The following is a 27,742-nucleotide window of genomic DNA, read 5'->3' as shown; positions in this document are numbered from 1 at the left end:
AACAGAGAGAGCGGTGACCGACCGGATCCCTAGATCTACTCCGGATCCATGGCCTCCACCCTGGTCCTAGTCACCATCTTCGTCTTCGATCTCATCGCCTTTGGCCTCGCCGTCGAACAGTGCCGGAGCACGGTAAGCCCTCGAAATTTTCGAGTATTAGAGAAATGGTGGTGAGGGACATCGCCACCGGCTATGGTGTGGGGGCGCTCCTCTTCCTCCTAGTGAGCCAGATCATCATAATGGTGGTGAGCAAGTGCTTCTATTGCAGCCGCTCCCTCCGCCCCGGCGGCCCTCACGCCTGCGCCCTCCTACTCTTCATCGCCTGCTGGTACCTCCGATGATGCTTTAGAAAGGGTCGTCCTAGGCTCCTAGCTTAGCATAGGTGGAAGGCCCACTTTTAGCAAGCGTCATGCTGTCTAGCTTAGATTTCCGAAGACGCTTTTAGAAAGTATTGTATTAGCTAGACTAGCTTTGGCCTCCGACTTAGGCCCTGCTTGGGAGAGCTTTTGGAGGGCCAAAAAGCACTTTCTGGCCCTCCAAAAGTACTTTTAGCTAAAAAAGAGTGTTTGGTAAATTTTTCGAAAAGCTGCTTCAGCTTTTGCGGGAAGCTAAAAACAGCTTTTGGGGGGAAGCTCCAATTTGGAGCTTTCCAAAAATGTTGTTTTCAGTTTTTTCGGAAAGCTGTATTTTTGACCAAAATACCCCTATTTAAAAAAAAAATTTCCTCCCAAAAACCTCTCTCTCACCGTCTCTTCCTCTCCCACCCAACCCCACTCCCTCTCCCCCGCCGCCGCACCCTCTCCCTCTGCCCCGCCGTCGCAACCCCTCCCTCTCCCCTGCCCCCATGGTGGGGAGGTGCCGAAGAAGAGGAAGACAGGTCGTCTTCCCCTTCCTGCGGCCGCTGCCGGCGACGACCCGTCACGGAAAGGGGCGGTGCCGAAGAACAGGAAGAAGAAGGGGTCGAAGAAGAAGGAGGTCCCACGGTGGGAGGGGCCGAAGAATAGGAAGAAGAAGGGAGTTCCTGCGGCCGCCGGCGGTCACGACCCGCCCCCCTCCCGCATCCGCCACGGCCCGCCCGGCGCTGACGGCCTCACGGGAGGAGGGCACTTCCCACGGGGCCAGCCGCGGCCGTCGAGACCGCCGCGGGCGCCGCCGGCCGCGGCCCGGCCCCCTCCCGCGGCCGCTGCCGGCCCCGACCTGGCCCCCTCCCGCGGCTGCGGCGGCCTGGCCCCCTTCCGGTGCCGCCGGCCGCGCAGGAGAAGAAGAAAGAAGAACGGGGGAGAGGAAGGAAGGAGAAGAAGAGAAGAAAAAAAGAAAAGAAAAAGAAAAGGAAAAAAAAAGAAGAAAAAGAAAGAAAAAAAAGAGAAGAAAAGAAAATTTAAAAAATAAAAAAAAGAATAAATAAATAAAAAAATATTTATATAAATGAATGAATGAATGAATAAATAAGATAATAAATAAATATATTTCAATATTATTAATTATTTACACTAATAATTATAATATTTTATACCTTTATTATTATATTATACTATAAATATTATATTATATTACATTACATTATAATACATTAATATGTTATTTTAAATAATTTAATATTATGTTAGATTATGAAAAATTAATTTATACTAATAATTATAATATTTTATATCTTTATTATTGTATTATACTATAAATATAATATATATACATATATCATAATACATTAATATGTTATGTTAAATAATTTAATATTATGTTATATTACCAAATATTAATTTACTCTAATAATTATATTACTATTATGCTATATTATAATAATATTATTTTATATTACAATAATATTATACTATATCGTATATTTATGTACTAATATATGTTATGTTTTATTATGTTCTCTTGTATAATACTATGCAATGTCCTTTATGGTAATTTTGTCATACAAAAGTACTTTCTCAGTTTGTTTACCAAATACAAAACAAAGTACCACAGCACTTTACGAATGTAGTTACCAAACAGCAAACAGCTTTTTATAACAGTTCTACTTCCAACAGCTCTACTGCCAACAGCTCCCCCAAACAGGGCCTTAATAAGTGCCGGCGGAGCTCATTATTTTCCGACGCTTCCAAAAAGCGCCGGTATTCTTTATCTCTGAAAAAAATTACCAATATTTCTATTTAGTGTCGGCAATAATAATTTTTTCGGTAATGTATAGATTGTCTCTATCTTTTAGTTTATGCATATATATTTATAATTTTTTAAAGTTGCGAGATTGATGAGCTTTATTAGTAGAACAAATTGTTCTACTATTTAATTTTTGGTTTTGATTTTAAGATGGGTATCAGAGAAAACGCTGTAAAATAAGAGGCGATGCGCTATACTCTCGTACGATTTTTGTTCCACCCATCCATCCTCTTGAGCGTTCTTCCGAGAAAATGGCGAGAAAGAGGCGCCGAGTCCCGGAGGCCCTCCGGCGGGCGTACGGCGACCGTGCCCGGTCGCTGGAGGAGACCATCCTCTCCCTGCTTCCGCATCCGCCGCCACTGTCCCCGTCCCAATGCCGGTGCCGCGGACAGCGCTGCCTCGGCTGCGGCGGCTCTGGATACCTTCTCCGGCGAGACGACCCGCCGGACTACCGGAACCTCCTCTCCCGCGCCGTCTGCGTCGTGCCCAGCGGCGTGCCGCCGCCGCCTGTCGTGTACTCCGACCCCCGCTTGCCACAGCGCCAGGTGAGCTAGTGATTTCCATACCATAAACCCTGGCGTGATCTGGGCCGTTGATCTGCCCCATCCACTTGATCGGACGGCCCGGATGGATCTTGAATTGTTAAAAACAGATTGAAGTTGTAATTCTTGGTGGAGTTTGGGTACAGTTTTTCTGCTGCCTTGATATCAGAAAAAGAAAGATAGCTTATGTCTTGGTATTTATTTTCTGAATTTATCCGATGATGTTGGAAAAAAAACATATTTCAACTCATTATGTACTATATATATTTGCCGACTGAGATAAAAAATGTTGAGATGTACAGGCTCATTTATTTAAATAGATAAAAATTACTGCACTTAGTCTTTCGATTCCCTGATTAAGAAAGTTGAAGTCAAGTTTGGTTTTCTTGTTTTGCCTTCTTTGATTTCAGTGGGGTGCTCATTGAACTTCCACTGGCTTATAATTTTGCCATTTTAGGTGTCTTATAATATTGCCTGATTATGTACAGGCTTCTTCTTTGTTTTCCTAATTTACAATACTGCCATTTTAGGCGCCTTAAGTTCAATTTGTCCTAATGCAACTGATTGTTGCACAACATGCTTTTCTTAGGCAATAATATTATGTGCTAGACTAGAGGAGACTGTTGTACCTTTGCTTTAAAATGTATTGCATATGCGTTGTAACGATTCATGTTTAGAAAGTTTTCTGCTGACATATAATCTTCACTCAATATTTGTATGATTCCTAACTTGAGGAATAAATACATTTATGATGTTATATGCACAAAGATATGTGAATCTTTTTACATATACACAATAAATATGCATGCCTACACACATACATACACATGTACATATGTATGCATGTACACATGCATGTACATGTATAAAGGTCTGCATGTGCATATATGCATATCTTTAAATGGTCTTATACTTGTAACTTTGATCTCCTGTTCTACAAAGAGGGCATGGAGTCCTTCGGGCATGAAAATTGGCTTTATACCGTAAGAGGACTGCATATCACTATAGTTATTGCTAAACAGCACCAAAATAATTAGTTTGTATGAATAATTATTGAAATCATGGTTTTGCCAATTCCATCCTTTGGAAAAGTTGCCCTTCGGTGATCTAGAATGATCCTTCACTCAACCATCAACATCCACCTCTCCACTTCCATGATCCACACACTGCCAGCACTGCCTTTCATAAGACTCAAACAATTGGTTCCAAGACTTCCAACCAAGCAAGATGGTCTTGGTTTCAATGATTTTGCTAATTATGCTTTAAAATTAGAAGACATCTTGAAAATAAAAAAAAGTAATATGTTGGTTCTGGTAAAATATCAGAAATGTAAAAGGATAAGAATGAAAAATACATCGTACATCAACTTTGAGCACCATCGTACATCGCACGGGTCTGCTGGCACAGATCTCCTATAGATACGACGACCCAATACAGAACCATGTCTTCCCCATTAGTGTGCCTCCAGGGAAGAAAGAAGAGCACGTTCACGCTTGCAGATACCTCAAAAGAAACTTAGAAAAATTATGAGGAGAAGAAAAATTTTCTTTATTTCTTTTCTCCCCAATGATCCTTAGAGCCCTTTTTATCTAGACTCTTGGAATAGGGACAAGAGAAAATTTTGATTGTTCTTTGAAATGATCCCTAGAGCCCTTTATATAGGCTCAGGCACGTCAAAAGAAGAAGATTCCCCTCCCGCGGATTGATGACGTGTCTTCTTGTGCTCCTTTGATTCTTCGGCTTATTGCATCTTGGCCGTCCACGTTTTCTTCCTTCTTCGAGAGGCCTTTCTATGCTTGCTCTTGCGCTGGATGCATGACACTTGTCATGGTTTGCTTTCTTTGGAAATTTTTCCATGTTTGCTCCCTTGCTTGTGCACGGATGCTTGCCACTTGGCCGTTGACTAATTTAGTTTTTAAAATTTTAAATTATTTGATTTAATTCAACAATCTCCCACATAAATTAAATATTTAAAAAATTTAAAGTCAAAATAAAATTAAAAAAAATCAAAATAAAATGCTGAGTATCTTATATTATGTAATAGATGTAGGTACCTTTCGGTTTGAACCTTCACTTAGTGACAATTGATTACCTCTGTGGAGCTAAGGTGGACTATGCCTTGAACCTTGATCCATGTCTCAGATTTCATCAACAGCACACATAATATAGTGTGAACATGCTCGAAGCGGGTTTGCGCTTTACGGCCATGCGCATGTATCTCTTCATGTGTGTTATTAGGGAACAACCCACTTTCCACAGTCGCGGCCTCACGACTACACGCATATAGATGAATCCTAAAAAGGGTACGAGCAAGTAGGTACCCTGCCTCATGGGTCTCGGATCCATTAAGAGTAAAAACTCAACCTAACCCTTGCTTTTTATGAGCACTATTGCCATAGGGATGGAAAAAATAAATAGTGCTCCTCATTAGTCACCTATCTAGCTTGTTTCTACCCATTGAACCTTTTCAGGTTGGGTTACCACCGTGGTGACTTTACTTATGGGCTTAGCCCCATCCCCCTCGATAACTCTAGAACCACTGTTCTAGACAATCCTTTGGTAAGCTGATCAGCTAGATTTCTTTCGGATCTTACAAAATTTAGTGCAATCAAGTTTTTCTTTAATTTGTATCTCAATGATTTATGGCGCACTTTCAAGTGCCTATTCATTTTCATATTTGCATTTTCTTGATTGCATTTATCTATAGCAGATCTGATCAACCTACATACCCCTTTTTTTTCTTTCTTGATATGGGACAATGAAACCTTCGGGTTGGTTCATGTAGATCTCTTCATCTAGGTCCCCATTCAAGAAAGCGATTTTAACATCCATTTGATGTATAACCAGCTTATGAATGGAAGCCAAGGCAACAAGAATCCTAATGGTAGTGATTCTAGCTACAGGGGCATAAACATCAAAGAAGTCAATCCCAGATTTTTGAGTAAAACCTTCGGCTACTAACATAGCCTTATATTTGTCTACAGTTCCATCTGGCCTAAGTTTCTTCTTAAAGATCCATTTACAGCCAATGGGTTTACTTCCTAGGGGTAGGTCTACCAATTTTCAAGTGTGGTTTTGTATTATGGATTGCATTTCATTATCTATTGCTTCTTTCCAGAAGGGGGCATCTAGAGATTTCAAGGCATCCTCTAAAGAAGTAGGAGAGTTTTCTATTAGGAATGTGTAGTAGTCTTCTCCAAAGTTCTTTTCAACTCTAGTTCTTTTACTTCTTCTAGATTCAGTTTCTTCTTCTTCTTCTCTAAATCTGGTTCTGCTAGAACTAGTCCCTAAATTATTATTGGTATTTATTTGATCATTTATCCTTGTTTTAAAGGGAAATATACTTTCAAAGTAGATTGCATCTCTTGCTTCCATTATGGTGTTGTTATTAATTTTATTTATTTGAGAGTTAAACACTAAAAATCTATTAGCATTACTCTCAATTGCATATCCTATAAATATTGCATCTACTGTTTTGGGTCCAATTTTCTTTCTTTTATTTTCTGAAATTTTTACTTTAGCTAAGCACCCCCACACTTTTAAGTATTTTAAGTTAGGTTTTCTATGTTTCCAAATTTCATATGGAGTTTTATCATTATGTTTGAATGAAATTCTATTCAAGATATAAGATGCAGTTACTAGTGCTTCCCCTAAAGATTTTCTGGTGTACCTGAACTAATTAACATAGAGTTAACCATATCCATTAAGGTTCTATTCTTTCTCTCAGCTACTCCATTAGATTGGGGTGAATAAGGAGCTGTCACTTCATGCATTATCCCATGTTCTTCACCGAACTGGGTCAGCTCAAATGAGGTATATTCACCTCCTCCATCAGACATTAAGATTTTAATCTTTTTATCTAGTTGGTTTTCAGCTTCTGCTTTATAGACTTTAAATTTATTTAAGATCTCGTTTTTAGCTTTGATAAGATAAAGGTGACAGTATCTAGAAAGATCATATATGAAAGTTATAAAATATTTGTTTCTACCCCTTGAGGTTCTTCTTGAGTCACATATATCACTATGTATTAGTTTAAGAAGATTAGAATCTCTACTTACAGAGTAGAAGGATCTTTTAGGTAATTTGGCCTCTACACATATCTCACATTTCTCATTATTCTTAAGTTCTGATTTTGGGATTAAATTCAAATGCATTAAAAAACAAATACAATGATCAAAGATATTTTCTCACAAAAGGCCTATGACTCTCTTATATAGACCTAAGACTTATGTGCCATACATAGCTTGTTGGCGGGATAATTGAAACTACTTCTTAATCAACCGCCTGGGGGAAAATTCAAATTCAAATTCAAACTTATTCCATGCGGGGCACATGCTGAAAATCAAATGGGGAAGGTGAGCATGAAATAAGTTTCTAATCAGCCACATGAGGGAAAATTTAAATTCAAAATCAAACTTCTCTTATGCCAGGACCGCATTTGATTCTACTACCTCCTAAAGTTTTGACCATTAAACTTTTCAAGTTTAGCACTAAGGTTTTCAGATATGTAGGAAGCCATTGATTTGTAACTTAATTAACACAGTTTTGACACCTATGAAAATAAAAATATTTATGTCAAATTATTGCACTGATATCTAATTTGAACTTTAAATGTCTAGTTGAAAAATCCAAAGAATAACAGCCAGATCAACTCCAGATCAGTGGTGGAGCACTTGGCTCACTTAAGTACCAGCCTTTCTTAAGCACATATGCCTTTTTGACAAGTTTTTCTTAGACACTGTTATTCAATAGATAATTTCACTAGATATTGTTCAATTTTATCCTAAGTGCAATATTAAGCTAGCTCCTATGAATTAACCAATTTCCGAATTTTCGTTTGAATGGAATCTGGAAATTACTTCATGAGGAGTCCAAATGGAGGTATTAATAAATCTCTTGGAGGTTAGGCAATCTAATATTTTGCTTGAAAAATTAAGTACTAAAGTAAAGCTAGCATAAATGTGTAACAGCTAAAATATAATAATTTATAATTATGCAGCAAAATATATAATAAATATTGCAATCTAAAATCTAGTGCTAACAGTACATAAACTTTCCTGGATTGTTAGCCTAGATGCACAAATATAATTGATAAATTAAATATTTCTAATATTCAAAAACAATAAATAAGAAGAATAAACTAGCAAATAATTAACTTGACAATATAATAATAAAATGAAGAAAGAGAGAGAAGATGGCCTGTGGATCGAAGCACGCTGATGCATTGTCCCAGGAAAGTTTATGCCCCCCATGCACGGATCTGCTGGCACAGATCTCCTAGAGATACGACGACTCAATACAGAACCACGTCTTTCCCGTCAGTGCGCCTCCAGGGGAAGAAAGAAGAGCACGTTCACGCTTGCAGATACCTCAAAAGAAACTTAGAAAAATTATGAGAAGAAAAATTTTCTTTATTTCTTTTCTCCCCAATGATCCTTAGAGCCCTTTTTATCTAGACTCTTGGAATAGGGAGAAGAGAAAATTTTGATTGTTCTTTGAAATGATCTCTAGAGCCCTTTATATAGGCTCAGGCACGTCAAAAGAAGAAGATTTCCCTCCCGCGGATTGATGACGTGTCTTCTTGTGCTCCTTTGATTCTTCGGCTTATTGCATCTTAGCCGTCCACGTTTCCTTCCTTCTTCGAGAGGCCTTTCCATGCTTGCTCTTGCGCTGGATGCATGACACTTGTCATGGTTTGCTTTCTTTGGGAATTTTTCCATGTTTGCTCCCTTGCTTGTGCACGGATGCTTGCCACTTGGCCGTTGACTAATTTAGTTTTCAAATTTTTAAATTATTTGATTTAATTCAACACAACATCTTTAATCGTGATCCATGAATGACTTCATTACTTTTTATAGGTGCAGTAAGTGGCGACTTAATAGGCCATCATCACATATCATTTAATGTTAATGATGTCTTTGCTATAGTTACTTCTTTTCTTCCTTTATGGCATTTAGGTTTTGTAGCTATTCTTTTTTTGTGTTGACATGATCTCTTATTTTGTAATTTTTTAGCTATTTTTTCAAGTTTCTCCCAAAAGAAGGAAGGAGATAGGAGAGAGGAAGCACACCTTATTTCGCCTCGTCTTTTTCTTCTGACAGCCTAAGTACGTGTTGTTTATGGAGTTTTTGAAAAGAAAAGCGGCGGAGCCTGTGTCAAATTCCATTGGAAGGGCAAGAGAAGGCCTTTCCAATGCCTTTAGTGCCTTTTAAAGGCATCAGGTGGACTGTGGCGTTATTGCCATAGTGCCACAGTAGCCGCAATCATGCCATAGTAGCCGCAATCATGCCACAATGGCGGCAATCAACTCGGTTCGAAATCATGTTGACTTGGTGCAAACCGACCGGATCGCACCGAGTCAGCATCGAACTGGCCGTTTTCGGTCCAAAAAGTATAGGTTCCGGCCGGTCTCTTTGCTGTTCCGCACCGGGTCGGCTCGGTACTGCCTGAACCGGGTGGTTCGGCTTAGTTCGGCAGATCTTATAAGGGGTGGTATGGTTTGCTATGGTAAACCATGGTTTCACGCATCCCTCTATTATCCTAATGACGAAATCAAAGATATGTTAATGTACAGTTGCTAGTGAAGAGTTGTTGTAGTCTTAACAAAAGGACAAAAAACCTCAGCCTTCTCATCCCAATATAAAGTCTTAGTTTAGATGTTCCTTTAAAGGCCAATATCTTGAAAATTTGGAATCAAAGAACTCTTCTAAATTGTTCTTTCCAGTCTTCCCACTGTATTGTGTGCCTTGTGAGAGATTAATCTTCAGTCTCTTTGAGCTAGGGGTGGTAATGCTTAACACATTTAGCTTGTTTAACTTGATTCAACCCGTCGCAAGTCGGTTTAAGTTACTTGCTTAATAAAATGGTCAGGTTTGGGTTTGGATTTTTGACCTGTTTCATAAATAGACAGGTTTGGGCTGACATATTTTGACCTATCTGTATCAAACGTGACCTGTATCTAGTTCGAACCAACCCAATTCCCAACCCTACTTTGAGAACACCTACTATGTAAGGATAATTATGTATGTATTAGCAATATCCTAGTTTTTGTACATAATGATCCATAGAGGATTGACAATTAATTTTTGCATCGGATCTTTGTTGATGATATGAAGAATAGGATCATATTCTTTTTGTAGACTTGCATATATGCCTTTTGTTAACTTTTAATTGAAGCAAGGTGTTTCTTTCATCATTTTGAGATCTTCTATTTTCTTTTCGTATGTATTCTGAATCATTTAATAAATGATTAAGATGGATTTATTTAATTTTGTTTTGTTCATGTTTTAAGGCAGTTTAAGTTTTGTTTGTATGTTAGTTTCTATTTTCTACTGCTGTGAGCTTCACCATTCATTTGTTAATCTTTTATGCACTCACTGGGCCTAGCTGTGGTTGTTATGCTTTATATAAAAGATGAGTCTAACCGTACCATTCAGTATCTATATGTTTGCATGTACATGTACATGTATATAAATATTGTGATATGCATACATATACATATATGTGAATACACGCATTTGTTTAGCACATTTGACAACATCTACACATATTCCTTACATTCTTAAAGAATTACTTTATATTCAGATTGTTGCAAATACAATGGAGTTGATAATTGACAAGCCACAAGAGTTCACCAATGTGCTATGCAGTAATTATGATAAGGTATGTTGATGAATTGGTAGTTATGAAATGGAATGCGGTGTTCTTTTGCATTTGCACATATTGGAGATAAGAGTCTATGTTGTCTGCATATAGTCCAGCATGATGAACTGTGGTTGTTCATAAATACTTTTGATGGCATGTACACATAAAATGTCTATGACCAAAAATAAGGGTTGGCATAATGATTGACTGTTCTGCTGTGATCAATGTTGTAATAAGAAAGGGAATATGAGCATTTGGTGTATGTTGTGACACGAGCTCATGACAGGGACATCTGCTTTTTGTTTACAAGATTTTAGAAGTCATTCTCAGTTGATGTACTTTGAGAAAGTACCTAAGAGCATGATATATGTATGTCATTGTTGATATTCCATCCGCTTGCATAGTGGCTGTTGATTCTCTTAGCTGCTTTTATCTTTATTTTGTTTAAGTAACTTGATATGATTGTATTATTCATTTGTGCCTGCTAGCAAAGTTGTTTCAGCCCCACTGGTGAATTTCTCTATACTCGTGCTTGGGATCTTCTTTTGACTAGGGTAAGTTCTTTGATCTTTAGCTCCTTAATTTTTCTGTTTAATTGAGCTTGTTGTTTATTTGTTAAAAGAAAACATTGTGAAATCTGCAGATTGGCAATCCATTGATGGCTTTTCTTCTACAGTTTTCATCTATTTTCATACCGATTGCAAACAAAAATCACTATCAAGTCTCAGGAACCCCGTTGAATAGAATTCTTCAACGTCCAGAGTCCTTGTGTACTGCATCAATGTTAACAAAAAATCAGCAGTCGTTATGCTTGAAGAACAAGTCCAATCTGGTAATCATGACTTGTCATCTGAATTAAATTTTTTACATGACAAATTATACATTCTGGTCTAAATCATTCTCAGAAGTTACAGCTATATGCAAAAACTTTGGATGTCATTTACCTTTTTAGTACGTTTTCCTGATTGGATTTTTCTTGTATTCAAATTCTTCCTGACACATTGGATCACTTTCTAAATATTTGTTAGAAGTGTATTGAAAGCACATGAATGTGAATGTTGGGATACCCCTATGACTCACTCACTTGAATATGAAAAGTGAATGACATAACCTGGAATTGAGAACCAGGCAGAGCAAAGCGCGATACATGTCCCTACAGCTTACTCATGAAACCACATAAGGAGCAATACTGCATTGTTTCATACATGAAATGATTTCTAAGCACACAATGGATTAGTATTAGGGAGACAGTGATAATGCTAAACTCACATCCAAGATAGCGATGGATTATACAAACTCTTAGAGCTTGTTTATTGTACTTCTGTGACATCTCCCCCGCTCGAGGTACAAATTCCCTCGCTGCGGGTGGCCATGCAGTGCTCTATGACGATGGAGCAGTGGGAATTGGCTAAGTAAACAAGGTCATAAAATTAGAAGTGGGGGGATTGCATTTCAAAATCCTGTGATTTTGAAATTGATGGCCATTCCGAATCATGTAAACTTCTCCATCCTTTCTGCATCCTCCCCCCTGTCCTTTCATCCATGCTGGAAGATATCCCATGCCTATGATAGCAATACTACTAAACAGGTACCTAATGAAATTTGGGCAAATCTTATATTGTTGTAATTATGAAATAGGCTGCCATTCTTGCAAATCAAAGTTTGATTCGATTCTTATACCCAGGGTTGATGATCTTCTGAACATGGTTGATCCACATGGGTCCTTTTGATCATGAACTATGGGAACTTAAACCAATCAATTTTCAGATCATAAACACATTAATGATTTGAAGGCTCAGGTGCAGAAAGTCAAAAAATCTAAGTGACTTTAAGAAATATGCATCCCTTTAGTATCATAACAAATTAATCATTGGGAACCACACACACACACGAAAAAAAAAAAAAAAACAAAAACACTAAACTAAAGAATATGCATCACAACCCTATATTAAGTGATTCCTTGTATATCTGTGCAAGTCAAATGATTGTAGGGTAGAGACTAGAGAGAGAGATTGGATTTAGCTGCAAATGTCGTCACTATAGATCAGGCATAATGCTGTGCAGGTTCACAGAAGAATTCATGTTTTGCACAGAATTCCATGGCCATTTCAGAATCTCCATAGGATTTTATTTTTGGAGCTTAAGGTTATGTACTTTGTTACCCTAAACCTCTTTGAAGCTTCCTTCCCAGCTCATACACCTGAATGCACTTAATCTCAGGTAAGGTATAACAAGAAATCCAAATTGGTGCACTATGAAATGGAAAATCAGACTTGGTAAGTGTACCTACCATAATACAGACCAAGGTCTACTGTGCCGGTACCGGTCGGCCGGCAGCACGGTTTGGTACGTCCCCGTGCCGTTCCTTGTTGGGCCGGTACTGACACAACAGGTTGGGTGACGGAGCAGGAGAGGGAGAATGAGAGAGAGAGAGAGGAAAAGAGAGAGATGGGGAGGAAGGGAGAGGGAGGCAGAGCCACCGGAGGCCTTCGGAGGACACTGGAGGGCCGTAGAGGGCCAGACTAGGGGCTCCGCTCTCCGGACCCTTGTTTCGAAAGAGGGGGAGGAAGGGAGAGGGAGAGAGGGCCACCGGAAGTCTTCAAGGGCATTGGAGGGCTGCTAAGGGCTAGAGCAGTGGCTCCGCCCTCTGGACCCCTGTTTCGAAACAAGGGTCCAGAGGGCGGAGCCCCTGCTCCAACTCTTTGGTCCCCCTCTAGAGGCCTCTGGTGCCATTCGGCGCCCCTCCGGTAGAAACAGGGGTCTGGAGGGCGGAGCACCTGCTCCAGCCCTCTGGTGCCGCTCCGGTGCCCCTCTTGCGGCCCTCCCTCCCTCTCCCTCTCCCTCTCCCTCTCCCTTTCTCCTCCCCTCTCTCTATTTTTCTCTTTCCTTCTTTCTCTTCCCCTACTTGCCAGTTTACCGTCTTAAATGCTGGAACCGTCCTAGATCGTCGCCAGCATAGCTCGATATGCCCCGTACCAGACGGTTCGGGACAGTTCCACATTTCTTGATATAGACAAAACTGCTTGTTGTTGCACTGGTTAAAATCTGTCAATTATGTTAAGTGTAACTCCAAGTTAATGACATGTGGTGGCAAGACAGTTGTTTCCATGGGATTGTGAACAAAAGTACAATGTTATATTGAGCTTCTACAAACGAACTTTCATGGCACGAGGGTCTCATTTAGAATTAAACATTCTTGGTAGAAGACGATATTGGAAAAAAAATGATCAAATAGGGCATATGAATGTTTAATATTGGAATCGAGAATTATTTGAGGCTAGACCCCTACTATATCGCAACTCAATATGTGCAGTCTGTAGAAATGCATTTATCTAAAATGCTTTTTCATTTCCGTCCATGTCTCTGAGTTCTATAGGCACTATTGCAATTAATCATGTTGAGGTGTTTTTTCAGATTACGTGCTAACACAAATATTCCATTAGCTGTGCCTCTCTCACATCTTTTCCTTCTGGTTCAGAACATTTATCACAATGTTATGCTGCATGAAAATGATTTGAATGCTAGATGTAGATGTGACTAACAAAAGCAAAAATTTTCTAGATTTCTTATCATCATCTGTTCTATATTTGTTTCTGTTTTTAATCATATTACATCGCAGTATTCATTGCTTCTAAGACCGCTAAGATATTATTTAAGATATCAACCAGAACACTGTTCGCCTCATTATTTGTTTGAAATGCTTCAGCATTCGTTAGGACCTAAATTGAAGAGAAGGCGAGATGATTTGGACGAGGGACCAACTATGGATTTCTCATCTTCTGTTCTACAGCCAAATAACTCACCGGGTGTTGATTCCTTAGGTTCTGATTGTCATGGCATCGTAGTTGCCAAGCACAAAAGACATGCAAAGGGTAGTCAAAGAACAAGCAGGCAGACCGATTTACAATGTATTTTGGGGGACCAAACTGCTGGCATGATCACTGATACCAATATCTTCTCTACAAAAATTCAACATGGATCAAACACTAATCCACATTTTCACTCTGAGGATTTCATAAGACAGCATTATTGTAATGTAATTTGTCAAACATCTGCATTGGAACAGAAGAAATCTGCATGTAGCCTTAAAAATTGTACGAAATCTGGTAAAGCAATCAAAACTGAAAACCTTTTCTCTTCACATGCCAAAGTGATGCATCATAAACAAGAAGTGTCCTCATGCTCACAGAACAAATGCAGCGCTATTGATCCTAATATTGCAGATGCTTTCGAAAAGTCTTCCTTGCATGTCTTCAGTAGCACATCCAGAAAGCACAGAAGATTGTTTAGGTGGCAGCGCCACAGAAAATGCAAGGTTAGCTGTTCTGGAGAAAATCTTCTAATGGGAAATAATGAAGGGCCTTCCAGGATGAATCTCAAGCAAAACAGTAATGCAAATTTTAATCATCAGCCTGTAGAATCAGCAGGGCCATTCATCTATGACATAGCCAGTGAATTATGTGATGCGAAGGATCAGGAGCTTAATAGTTTTCCTGCATCCGTAGTAATGGGAGATGCTGAAGCAATTGATAATCTAAACTCTCATTCTGTGCGTTGTGAAGAGGTGTACCAAGGATATTCACCATCTGTGGAAAACAGCCATCATCTGCCTAGAGCTATGTCAGAGGATAAATGTGAAAAAGGATCTCATGCTGGTATGCCTAACTTGAAAGTTCAATCTATGTACTTGCAAGAGACTGCTGATGTGTTTTCGCACAATATCAAAATATTTACTAATTTGTAAACAGAATCACCTCCAGATGAGCTTCTTTCCAATTATATTGGGTCCTTCAGGAACCAGCATATACTTAATCACCATTCTGACAAGGTTAGCCTAATAAACTTGGTTGAATATTTCATAACAAGTGGCTGCCTTTGATGCTGTCTTAATTCATTGTTGTAGGATCCAAGTTCTGCTCCAGCACTTGCATCGTTCTTATACTTCCTCTTGACTTGGTTAGCGAGTTATGCATTTCACTGATGTTCTGTAGTGATCATCTGGATTGCATTCATTCTTATTACATTCGTCATTTGTTTATGATATACCTTCCAACACTGAAGTGATATACCTTCTATGGAGCCAGTCGAAATCGAAACTGAAACTGAGTTTTCAACCCTATCTTCTTATGGTGTTCCATGATAGGGTGAAAAACATGTGATACCATATCTTGGTTACAAGGCCTCACACTAGTTGATCTGCTTTATTCATGATTCAAAAGATTGGTTTTAATTGACTTAAGTAAGTTGGCAAAAGAGATATAGAGTACATCAATGAGCTCTTCTCTGCTATCTTATCTATCTTATCTCCTCTAGCTGCCCTCTTTGCTTGTTCTGTTTTTTCTCTCCCATTTGCTTGAAGGTGTCTAGGTTTGGCTGACTAATTAATTCAAGAAAGGAAACAAGTTTCTTTATCTGTCCTCAAAATCTGATCTCAAAGGCTATAGGAAATCCAGGTGTGAATCTATTTTCCGGACATAAAAATTATTATCAGGGTCTGCTGAACTGGTCGGAATTGACCGTTCAGTCTGTACCGTACCGGTACCGGCTAGCACCGGTATGGTACAGCCATTGAATTTGGTTCCGACTCCACAGGGGGTCATAACCGAACGGCTCCTTGCCCGTACTGGTGCGAACCGGTACAAGCCTGGTACCGGCACCGGAGAAGAAAAGGAAGAAGAGGAAGAAAGAGGAAGAAAGAAGAGGAAGAAGAGGAAGAAGAGAGAGAGGAGAAGAAGAAGAAGAGAAGAAGCCTACCTGTCACCTCGGGCCGACCTCCTCCCTCGGGCCGACGAGGATCACCCGTCTTGCTCACGGTTCCGGCCTCTTCTTTGCTCGCGGGAGAAGGGGGAAAAGAGAGGAGAAGAGAGGAGGAGAGAGGGGAAGAAAGGAGAGGAAGAGAGTTCGGGAAGGAGGAAGACGAAAGAAAGAAAAAAAAAAGAAAAGAAAAAAAAGGTTTCCGCGTGCGGGGCAGCACGCCCGCACGGGCGCGAGCGGGGAATCGCTCGCGCCCGCGCGCGATTCCACGCGCAGAGAACCGTGCCCGTGCGCGGTTTCCCACGCTGGGTAGCGAGCCCACGCGGCACCATACTCGAGCGTGAGCCCACTTGGCCCCGCGTGGGCATTTAATGCCACTCCGTGGCTAAAATGCGGATGCGCGCCTATCCACATGAACCGGTACCGGTCCCCATCGGTACGTCGGTTCGGTCGGCTCTGCATACCTTGATTGTTATAACACTAGAACATGGCTTTATAAGAAGAAATTCTTAGATTTCAAAGGATCTGATGCTAGACACATTCCCTATTGACACATGAATCCAAGTCCATGTAACACATGAACTTCTTTTGTTTAGATTCACATTGAGTTTATTATTTCAATGGTTAGAAGAACCAAGAGTTTTTGGATTGATTTGTTTAATTCCTGAAACCTAAGACGTTATGCTTCAAATTTTTCATTCAAGAATATTATTGAGCAATAAAATGTTGGGAATACATGAAAACATAATATCAATTTAAATTTACTTATTTGTTCATTTCAAGAAAAGAATGATAGAGGAGTGCATGCAAAAACCAGGATTTCCTCAAATTTGTAGAGCTGGTGGGATTTGGGAATTCTTGTTATTATACTTAATTGATGACAAGTGCAACACTTTTAAAAGGAAGCAAAATAACTCCTGCATCCTTCAAAATTTTCTTTCAGTTTATACTTTCTCTTCTAAGGCTGTCTTTTCTTGTAGAATGGGTTTAGAGAGTAGCCATTTTCATTCTCTAGAAAGTCACTTATCCCATGGTGGAGGGATAAGGCAATTTGGTTGCAATTTGGTAATTTTCTCAGGAATAGGCTCCATTGCCATTTGGTCGGAGGATAAATTCAACAATTTTAGCTGCTTTTTACAACTATTGGACAAAATATCCTTAAGTATTAAAAACTTTCCTAAGTACTAAGCTTAACTTAAACCCAGTGCAAATCGTAATAATAATCTATACATGCATAATCAAGGTTGGTGATAACTAGCTGGGGCATCATCAGGATGTTTGTGATGGACTCGTTGAGAGCTAATTATCAACAGAACATGATAATGGGTTGGCCTGATACCCCCCTTTTGAATGCAATATTGCAATGCATATAGTTAATGATAATGGGTTGGTGTAATGGTCCCTTGGAACATGTGCAATATATGCGGTTAATAATCAAACACACGGTTATAAAAAGTAAAAGATTGAGCAATAGAGCATTACCTTTTGAATAGGATCCATCTCATGATGTAGCATGCCTTTGAAATTGTCTATTGAATAAGTATGAGAGAGGCTTAGAACCATGGTTTGTTGTACCTGCCCGAACTGGACGGTATGGGGCGTACCGTACCGGTTCGGTATCTGTATCTGGTAAGGGTGGCGTACTGACACTCGATACACTGAAAAGATTCCATACTATACCGACATTGTGCTAGTGTGGCACCGGTATGGGGTTCAGCACCGAGATGGCGAATCTTGCTTAGAACAATTACCATTGTCATTGTGTCACATTAGCTGCTTGAAATAGCATGCTGTTCATAAGGTCAACCATGGTGAGCTGGTTTGTCATCATTGCCTCACCCTTGAGTTGCAACAATTGTTAACTGGACATCCTACTTACAATATGTACTTAGTAAAGCCAATCTTCATGAAATTTAAACCTCCACATAAGGCAAATTGGTAACTAGTACAAGTAGTTGCTACTATATGAACTGCCAAGGGCAGTAAACAAAACTAGGGCATGGTCGAGAATTAATGGTGAAATTTGAGCACTCATCATGGCTGACAGCAAGAGCACAAATCTGTAGGCAACACATTGCAAAGTGACCTGGATGATAGAAACATCACCAGTCATTGATGAAAAATCATAGAGAAAAAACATAAGGCAGCATAACAACCTGTTCACATAAAAGAAACTGCAGATTTAGAGAAGTGGTCCTTCTAGCTACCACCATAATAGTCCACTCTCATAGGGAAAGCCAAAATAAAATATACAAATAAAAACTAGGCCCTTTTCAACCAACACCATAACAACTGTTTACATAGGAGAATGCTATTTCTTTTTAAAAGCTTTTATTAACAACCACCACAAGAAGCTGCTCGCATATGATATTTCTAAATTAGTGAAAAAAGCCCCTGTGAAATATGACGACAATTCACTTAATAGGAGAGTGCCAATGTCAAAAAAAAGGTGGTAGTGGTGCAACATGGGTTGGTTTCAACATAGAATTGCCCACCCAACTATTCATTGGGTGGGGTTGGGTCGAGGTTTTTATATATTTCTTGGGCTTGGGCTTGGGCTAAAAATTCCCAACTCAACCCCAAATTGGGTTGGGTTAGGGTTGGCCTTAAGGGCTTGTTTGGTTCGCGGAAAGCATTTTCTCTCGTAGGATTATGATTCCTGAGAAACAGATTTATACAAAGAGGATGCTTGGAAAAGTACTTTTGGCATGTTTAGTTGACCATGAAAAAGTGACAGATTTTTAGAGTGCTTATGTTTTGACTATTCATTTTTCTGAAAAATTATGTAATTCCTATTATACCTTTAATAAAAATTAGGTCTTTAATGCTTTGGATCAAATAAGGATCCTTGATTTGATGCTTAGATTCACAAACCCGCCCCTCCTATATAAGATCAAGAAGGCTTCTTCTCTTTTCCTTTCTTTTTTTCCTTTGATAATTCTTGTTCAACCATAAGATCCCTAATCAACATCAAAAAAAAAAATCACATTCTTCACTAGTAAAATTCAAATCATGAAGAGAAGGATATTAATAACCATTGTTATCCATAAAAGTAACCATCCAAATTCATACAAGTAAGCACCTAGCAACATACGAAGCAAGAAACAACAATTTCTGTGCAAAATATAAACTTGTAGTTGATCCAAAAGCAGTGTTTGCATCCATATTTCTCAATAAGGCCTACACCAAAAAGCTACCCAATACATAATATCCCAAAAAGATACACAAACCCTACCTAACTTAGCTACATCCCACTTTGAAACTCCGAGCAAAGAGTTAAAACATATGCCCTTCTATAGTCCTCTTGAAGACTGAAAAAGTAATCAGTCTCCAGTGGGTCTATTGCAATTTTTCTGCCCACCTTAAGAATCTCAGAATGAGAAAGACCTTGCAACTTCATCACCTCAGAACCACTGCCATTCTTCTATCTGCAGTCTTAGACTCATGCTTAAAACATTGAGCTAATTTCTCAATATGATCCCCAGCACCTACCATCATGCCTACTATCTTAGTCATCTCAGATGTTAGATCTCTCACAACCTCAAGGGCCTCATGCCTAGCTTTCTTAGTTTTGGTTGGCCTACTTGGACCTGCGACTTCAGTATTAGTAGCTGTCTGGGGAGTATTCATGTTGACATTCTGGCCAACAAAATTGCTATCCGCTTCTTGGCTCTCATTGATAGTTGGTGGTGTATAGATACTGTTGCTCCTCCATCTCTATTTCTTCAACAGCATCTGCAGGTGCTTCAGCTCCCATCCGGTAGCACGATCCCTCCCAAAGACATTAGTCAAGTCCTCAAAGTGAGGAAAAGGGTTGTTCCTCATACCTTGAGCATTTGGGTGACTCTGCATTAAAAAAAAAAAACACAACATGTATGAAAGGTATTCAAAGAAAAAATAAACAAATTTATAATGCCAATTTACCTTAACCCATTCCTTGAAGGTATCCTTCTCACAGGTCACGCACTTGTTGATGTCATCCCACCCAAATCCACTGTAGTTAGGTCCCAACATCTCTGCAATAGCATTGTATTGCTTCTTCAAGAGCTTGACCCGAGACTCGATATGTGGTGTTGCTTTCAGTCCGCACCCAGGAAGCTTCTCTTCCATTAGTCTCTCCAATTGCTGCAAATACCCACTCATAAAAGTTCCATTATCGCCCCTCCAACCTCCTCGGGTTACTAACTCAACCAATGCCTCAACAAGCTTTGCATCCTCCACATAACCCTATTTTCTGTTGCACTTTGTTCTCTTTTTTCCTCTTTGATGCTTCTCCAGCTATTGAGGTGCTCATATCTACATTCACAATCTCATATATTATAGATATACATTCACAATCTTATATATTATAGTTATACATTCACAACCTCACAACATGATCTTACATTTGTATTATCAAAATGAATGGATACAAGGGAACTATTAAGTAAGAATTTGACATAACACAAGATTATAACATAGCAAGGGAAATATTAAACAAGGATTATAACATAACTCATAATGTTCATACAAATGTTAAGAGCCCCAAATATTAAACACAACAAAGATCACAATTCTTTCCTCAAATTGTATTATGCTGCCACTCTTCAAATATATGGGCAGCAAGATTAGCCCTGAATGCATTCCAAGATGCAGATGACTCAATATACTCAATATATGCAGCCTGCTGATGTGGAAAACTGCCATGAGAGCACTCCTCATTGTACAAAGCCTCAATAGGATCTACAGACATCTCTTTTCTAATGTAGTTGTGCAGCAAACAACATAAAGAAATGATCCTACACATTGTCTTAATAGGGTACCAAGTATTGCTTCTAAGGATTGCTCATCGCATCTTTATAGAGCTCCTCTAGTTTAGTGGGTTGATGACCATGTCTCCACTCATTGAGGTGATATCTTTGACCTCTAAATGGAGTTAAGAAATCTTCAGAATTTGTGTACCCAGCATCGCACAGGTAGTAATAGCCTACTCATTCAAAAACATGCAAAAAAAGTGAAATCAGAAAAAATTATCTATCCTACTCATGCAAGTAAAAAAAAGATGCAATATTAGACTTAAAATTACCTTGCTGGACTTTTAATCCATTTCTACGAGAAATAGCATACCCAAGGATTCTATTATCATGTGTTGACCCCTCCCATCCAGGTAGCACATAAATAAACTGCATATCTTGTGAGCAAACACCAAGTGCATTTGTAGAAATCTCATTCTTTCTCGACCGATATCTAGGTTTGTCCTTCTCCGAGACCCGCACTCTAATATGGGTACCATTCAATGCACCTAGACAATTCTACAATGCAAGTATGAATATAATAATCAGTACTTTTAACAATTTAATATGCCAAAATATTGCTTTTAAAAATCTTAAATGTAATATTAACTCACCGGAAACCACATCCATTTCTCATCTGTTGATCTTTTTGTGACAGGCTCAGTATTCTTTAGCAAGTATCTATGAAGCCTCAAGATAGTATTCAAGACAGCATTAAAATGCCTACTTACTGTCTCGCCCGATCTACGAAAGTACAATTGCATAACCCTATTTTTTGAGTGATGGCCTAGGGTGTGAAGGAATGTTGCAACCATCTCTTCCATTTGAAAATTTCTATTCCCCTCCAATTTGCTAATCAATTTAAGCATTTCACAAAGCTTCCAAAATGCCCTCCTATCCATTCTAAGTTGATCAATACAAATCTGATCAGTCTCCATTATCATAAGCCTAAGATTAGCTATTCTATTCATCACCCTCTCATCAAGTGTTCTATCAAAAACATACACCATTTTTCTAGGAATCCTAACATTTACTCGTGCCAAGGTTTCAAGAATCTTGGCCATCATTGAAATTATCATCAACCTCATCTCTATGTATATCACCAAAATGGTAATTGCCATCTTCTTCTTTTTAGAAACAGATAAACGAGCCATAACTGCCATAAGCAAGCCAAAAGTATTACAATAAATAATTAAATCATCTACAAATATGTTGGTTCTGACTGATCAAAATAAGGGAATGCACATGTAAATCTAAAAGATATACAAAAAATGGAGAGTATTAAAATATATACAGAAAATGGGAAAGGGAGAAGAAGACCTTGGAGGCACATGGGAAAGATCCATCCGTCCATGGAAACTCGCAAGATTTATCAAGGAATTTTTCAATGAATGAAGAGCAATGGCTTTCTGAAACATGTGTATGGCTTTCTGAATACTGATGCTACTTGACTACTTGAGTGACAATGGTGAGAATCTGATGCTATTTGTGAAGACTTACAAAAGCAATGGCTATTTTATGGTTAAACTGTTGTCAATGCTTGAGCTTTTCTTCCCTGACCTCTAGCTCATTGCTTTGCAACGGGAAAGTGAACAAACCAATTCTGCAGAGCAGATAAAACAATCTGTTTTCTACTTGTTACTATAGCAGGAATTTTTCTGAGGAGGACTTGTACATAGTGGAACTCAAAAGTATCATGTGGCTATAGCAATGTTAGATTACATGATCTGCAGTGCTTCAGCAGATGAAAAGGCTTGGGAACAGGACAGCAAAATTTCAAATGATACCTCAGGAAGAGTATGCAAGGAAATTTGTTATTATCTTCAAAAGGACAGTAATGACTAGAGTGCCTCCTAACTGGTTCCTTTGCAAAGTCACTATTGACACAAGAGTCAAATGAATAAAAAAGGATTGGCACTAGAAAGTTTTGAGATATTCATCAAGGTTTTCTGTACTCCCTTGGCCTACCGGATCGACTCAATAAGATATTTGTATGGTGTAGGGCTCAATAAGGTATTGTACCGACACATGGTATAGTTGTTATCACACCTCCAGCAACATACTATGTGTCAATATAAGGGTGTACCATACTGTAATAACCCCAAAAATTTTTTTATATATAAAAAGGGATAGAATAGTCCTTTAAAATTGATATAAGGGGTAAAATTGGAAGGAATCAAAAGATAATGGCATAGTTGTAGATATGTTGAAGTGTTAGGGGCAAAATGGAAATTTAATAATATTAAACAAAGGGTGAATAGTGCTTGATGTGACTTAATTGGAGGGTTTGAGTTGGTCTCAGACGGAATGAAACAGAGAGAGAGGAAGGGAAGTCTCAGGCGGTGGAAACACAGAGAGAGGGAAAAAGAGAAGAAGAAGAAAAAGAAGAAGAAGAAGAAGAAAGAGGGAGGGGATTCGAGGTGCAAGGAAGCTCCGGTTGCGCTGCCAGCAGAAGGGAAAAGTGTAGGTCTCCTTCTCCTCTACGCAAAGACCTCGATTTTCCGAAGAGAAAAAGGTAAATATCCATCCCTACCTAGTATTTTGATGAAATTAGGCTATACAAAGGGTGGATGTAGTCTAGAGGGGTTGGATAAGGGTTGTAGAGGTGGTTAAAAGAGGAAGAATCGGATTTCGACAAATTTTTCCAGCACTACGGAAAAACTGTGTCGAAGTTCCAACTTCGGCGAATTATTTCGGGGGTCAAACGGCCTTCGATAGTGATGCATGTTATCTTTTTGGAATTTCCTATGAGTGTAGAATGTTAGGTAAAAATTTTATCAAATTTGGAGTTTGGAAAGTGGATCAAACCCAGGATGAAGTAACCGGCTGTCGGTCCGGATTACTGTTCATCCGGGTGGGAAAATAGGGGATTTTATGCCATAATAGGGTATTAAGCCTAGATTAAGCTAAGGGGACCTTGTACTCATGCAAGGGAGTCCCTAATACATATAAATGGTGAGTTAATTAATAGAAAAAGAAAAAAAGAAAGAAAAGAAAAGATTTAGGGAACGGGGGAGTTGAATCAATTAAAGTTTCCTATATTATAATTGGCACGTAGATTATGGCTCTTGATACAAACCTAAATGTATTGTAAATGCATGTATCAGTTGGGCAAGAAGCTAGGGAACAAGAGGAAGAAGTTCCCCACTGCTAGCTGTAGATTTTTGGAGGCGTATCAGGGCTGTGCCAGATTGACAGGTGAGTGGGAGTCATGTACTTTGCACTATGAGCATCCTTAATTCATTTTCATGAATGTCGCCAAGTGTGAATTGATTCCACTTGAGCATATTGATTGATATTGTAGTAGATTCCTCTATAATCTTGATTCTCCATGCTTGATTATTTTGTACATGCATTTGAGGGAACATTGAGAGGAATTACAAGAGGTAGATGAGTAGTTAAATTGGTTCCAAATTGTGAAATGACTTCTTTTGTAAATTGATTTCATTTCCTCTATTTCAAAGACTTGTGAGTGGTAGTCTTGATTATACTCCTTTATGAGTAGTTAAATTGGATCCGAATTGTGAAATGACTTCTTTTGTAAATTAATTTCATTTTCTCTATTTCAAAGATTTGTAGAGCCCTTTTCAGTGGTATATTGAGTTGCATTGCACTCCCATGATTCCTCACTTCCAACCCTGATGTTAGTTATGATTGGGTCGTGGCCGAGTGAGTGGTAGTCTTAATTATGCTCCTTTTTAGTAGAGTATTGGGAGGGTGTATTATGGCATTCATGCATGGCTTGGCAGTATCTACAGGACACCTATAGTCGATGGGGTTGAACATCGGCTTTTGTGCACATAGTAGCCTTCTGGGTGGGCGGAGCCCAGTCCCTTCCTAGGGGGGACACGACCCTAGGCGTAGGATCGGCCGGTCCTACGACTTATATTCTGCTTACCGCCGGGCGTAGTAAGACCCCGCGAGGTGCAGTATGGCTTTCCGCGGATGTAGAATTCCCGCGAGGTGCCGTTTAGTATATAGATGTGAGATGGATTTCTGTTCTGGATACTGGCCAGCATTTACATGATCAGTGTGGTGTCTTATCCTGCATATGCATGTGACAGTAGGAATGTTGCCCAAGGTGACAAGCCAAGAGGGGGGGTGAATTGGTTTCTTTTAATTTTAATTATCTTACTTGTGTTAAATGATGAGTTAGTAAACTTAAACAACTCACAATACAAACAACAAGAAATATAGTGGTTCGGTGCTCTCCTTAGCACCTACGTCCACTCCCCAAGCGACCCCTTGGAAATTCACTATAATCCCGCGGATTACAGTTGGATTGTTTTCCGGGCTCACAATCCAAAAACCTTTACACTTTGGTTTTCCGGGTTCACCAAAAATCTATGTTGGTTTTACGGGCTCACCAACGAACCTATGTTGGTTTTTCGGGCTTACCAACGAACCTTTACAATTGGTTTTCCGGGTTCACCAATCAACCTATTCCGTTGGTTTTGCGGGCTAACCAACCAACCTTTACAAGTAGTTTAACAAATAATGGAAGAAGATTTAAACTCCTAGATGAGCATATGAAACAATATAATCAACAAAGAAGAGTTTAGAAAGTATTTATCGCTTGAAGTGACTTCTCTCTTCTTTGTCAAGGATGCTTCTCTCTTTAAGGGTGGATGGAGCTCTTGATGACTCTTTGAATCTGCTCAACCACTTTCCTTTGATTCTTGAATGAAGCCCTTGGATGAAGAAGATTAGGGCACTTTCTCTTTCTTGTGTACTCTTTGATATTCTTTGGAAAAGATGTTCTATCTGATGAATAGTGCCCCTTTAAATAGTTTCTTACCTCCATTGGACAAGCCCCAATGGTTAGAATTCAAAAACTAGCCGTTACTCACTGTTGGAAGGACAAAAAGTACATCTGCAGAACTAGCCGTTATGCTTCTGCCCGTGTTTGGGTCGGCTCAACCTGTCCTTGGGTCGACCCAACTTTCACTTGGGTCGACTCAAACATTCCTTGGGTCGACCCTCTCAGAATCCACAGAAACTTTGAAATTCAACTTTCCTTCACTTGGGTCGACCCAACTTTTCTTTGGGTCGACTCAAGGTTCAGCTGGGTCGACTCAACTTCTTCTTGGGTCGACCCTAACAGGGTTTCCAGAGAACCTTTTCTGTCTTCTGTTCTGTCTTGCCTTTGGTTCGACCCTCTCAGGGTTTGGGTCGACTCAAGCTTGGGTCGACTCAACTATATCTTGGGTCGACCCTCTCAGTAAATCCAGAGAACCATTTTCTGTCTTCTGTTTGAGGATCTTGATGTTTGGGTCGACTCATGCTTTCCTTGGGTCGACCCAACTCACTGTTCATTTGTGCCATTTTTGCAGAAGTGTGCCAAATGCTTTCTTGATGTGCCGGGGTCGACCCAATCATCCTTTGGGTCGACTCAATCCACACTTTGCTGCATCTCAAGGTTAGATTCATTCAAATAAACAATGAAAATGTATCTATATCAATTTATCCAAATATACTGAGAGTAATAGACTTATAAATGAAGTATCGATTTAACTTATAACATACTCTAGATAATATGCCTAATTCCCTCCTTAGTGTGCAGAATCTATCTTCACTCAATGGTTTTGTGAATATGTCGGCTAATTGTTTTTCAGTGCATATATGCTCAATACATATGTTTCCATTTTGCACATGATCCCTAATAAAATGATATCGAATTTCTATGTGTTTGGCTTTAGAGTGCTGAACCGGATTTTTAGTAAGATTGATGGCACTAGTATTATCACACTTAATAGAAATATTATCTAGCTTAACTCCATAGTCCTCTAGTTGTTGCTTAAGCCATAGTACTTGAGCACAACAACTACCAGCAGCTATATATTCAGCTTCAGCTGTGGACAGTGCCACTGAATTCTGCTTTTTGCTAAACCATGATACTAAGTTATTTCCTAAGAATTGACATGTGCCACTTGTGCTCTTCCTATCTAATTTGCATCCGGCAAAATCAGCATCTGAATATGCAAGTAAATCTAGACAGGAGTCTCTTGAGTACCATAATCCTATATTGGTAGTTCCTCTTAAATATCTAAGGATTCTTTTAACAGCACTTAAATGTGACTCCTTAGGATCTGATTGGTATCTAGCACATATTCCTACACTAAATACGATGTCTGGTCTACTAGCAGTAAGGTAGAGCAAGGATCCAATTAGTCCTCTATAAAGCTTAATATCAATACTCTTCCCTTTTTCATCTTTTGTTTAGCTTACTAGTAGGATTCATTGGAGTGCCTACTCCCTTATGATTTTCATTCCCAAACTTCTTTAGTATTTCCTTTGTGTACTTAGTTTGATGAATGAAAATGCCTTCCTTAGTTTGTTTGATTTGTAATCCTAGGAAGAAGCTTAGTTCTCCCATCAAACTCATTTCGAATTCTCCATGCATTAAATCAGCAAATTCTTTGCAAAGAGTATCATTTGTGGCACCAAAGATTATGTCATCTACATATATTTGAACCACTAATAGATTTTTGTCCTTTCTTTTGAGAAATAGTGTTTTGTCTACATTTCCTCTACTAAAGTCATTATTAAGCAGAAATTTGCTTAATCGATCATACCAAGCCCTAGGAGCTTGCTTTAATCCATATAATGCCTTATGTAGTTTAAACACATGATTTGGCAATTCATGATTCTCAAAATCAGGAGGTTGTTCTACATATACTTCCTCCTCAATAAAATCATTTAAGAATGCACTCTTCACATCCATTTGATACAATTTGAAATCCATGAAACATGCAAATGCTAGAAGTAATCTAATAGCCTCTAATCTAGCTACAGGAGCAAATGTTTCATCAAAATCTATTCCTTCTTCTTGATTGTATCCCTTAGCTACAAGTCTAGCTTTATTTC

At 39.1% G+C, this 27,742-nt stretch overlaps 1 protein-coding gene across 7 annotated transcripts in view; it reads left to right on the top strand.

Annotated features, from left to right (window-relative positions):
* Nucleotides 1–2,291: 2,291 nt before the first annotated feature.
* Nucleotides 2,292–27,742, top strand: part of TERT (telomerase reverse transcriptase) — a 63,157-nt gene continuing 37,706 nt past the window's right edge. For 3 of the 7 annotated variants that reach the window (XM_039119973.3, XM_088715575.2, XM_039119971.3), the window contains exons 1-6: nucleotides 2,292–2,708; nucleotides 10,290–10,367; nucleotides 10,838–10,903; nucleotides 10,993–11,181; nucleotides 14,056–15,004; nucleotides 15,098–15,177. In XM_039119973.3, the coding sequence (XP_038975901.3) occupies nucleotides 2,415–2,708; nucleotides 10,290–10,367; nucleotides 10,838–10,903; nucleotides 10,993–11,181; nucleotides 14,056–15,004; nucleotides 15,098–15,177 (1,656 nt within the window). In that variant the 5' untranslated portion in view covers nucleotides 2,292–2,414. Of the gene's footprint in view, nucleotides 2,709–10,289; nucleotides 10,368–10,837; nucleotides 10,904–10,992; nucleotides 11,182–14,055; nucleotides 15,005–15,097; nucleotides 15,178–15,252; nucleotides 15,306–27,742 lie in introns of all 7 variants that reach the window. The other 4 variants (XM_088715573.2, XM_088715572.2, XM_039119972.3 and 1 more) reach the window with 4 other exon arrangements.

This window comes from Phoenix dactylifera, chromosome 2 (assembly GCF_051530095.1).
Source record: "Phoenix dactylifera cultivar Ajwa chromosome 2, Ajwa_hap1_PhDact_Kaust_v1.1, whole genome shotgun sequence".
NCBI lineage: Eukaryota > Viridiplantae > Streptophyta > Magnoliopsida > Arecales > Arecaceae > Phoenix > Phoenix dactylifera.
The sequence above is the reverse complement of the archived record's forward strand: the minus strand, read 5'-3'. Positions and strand labels throughout refer to the sequence as shown.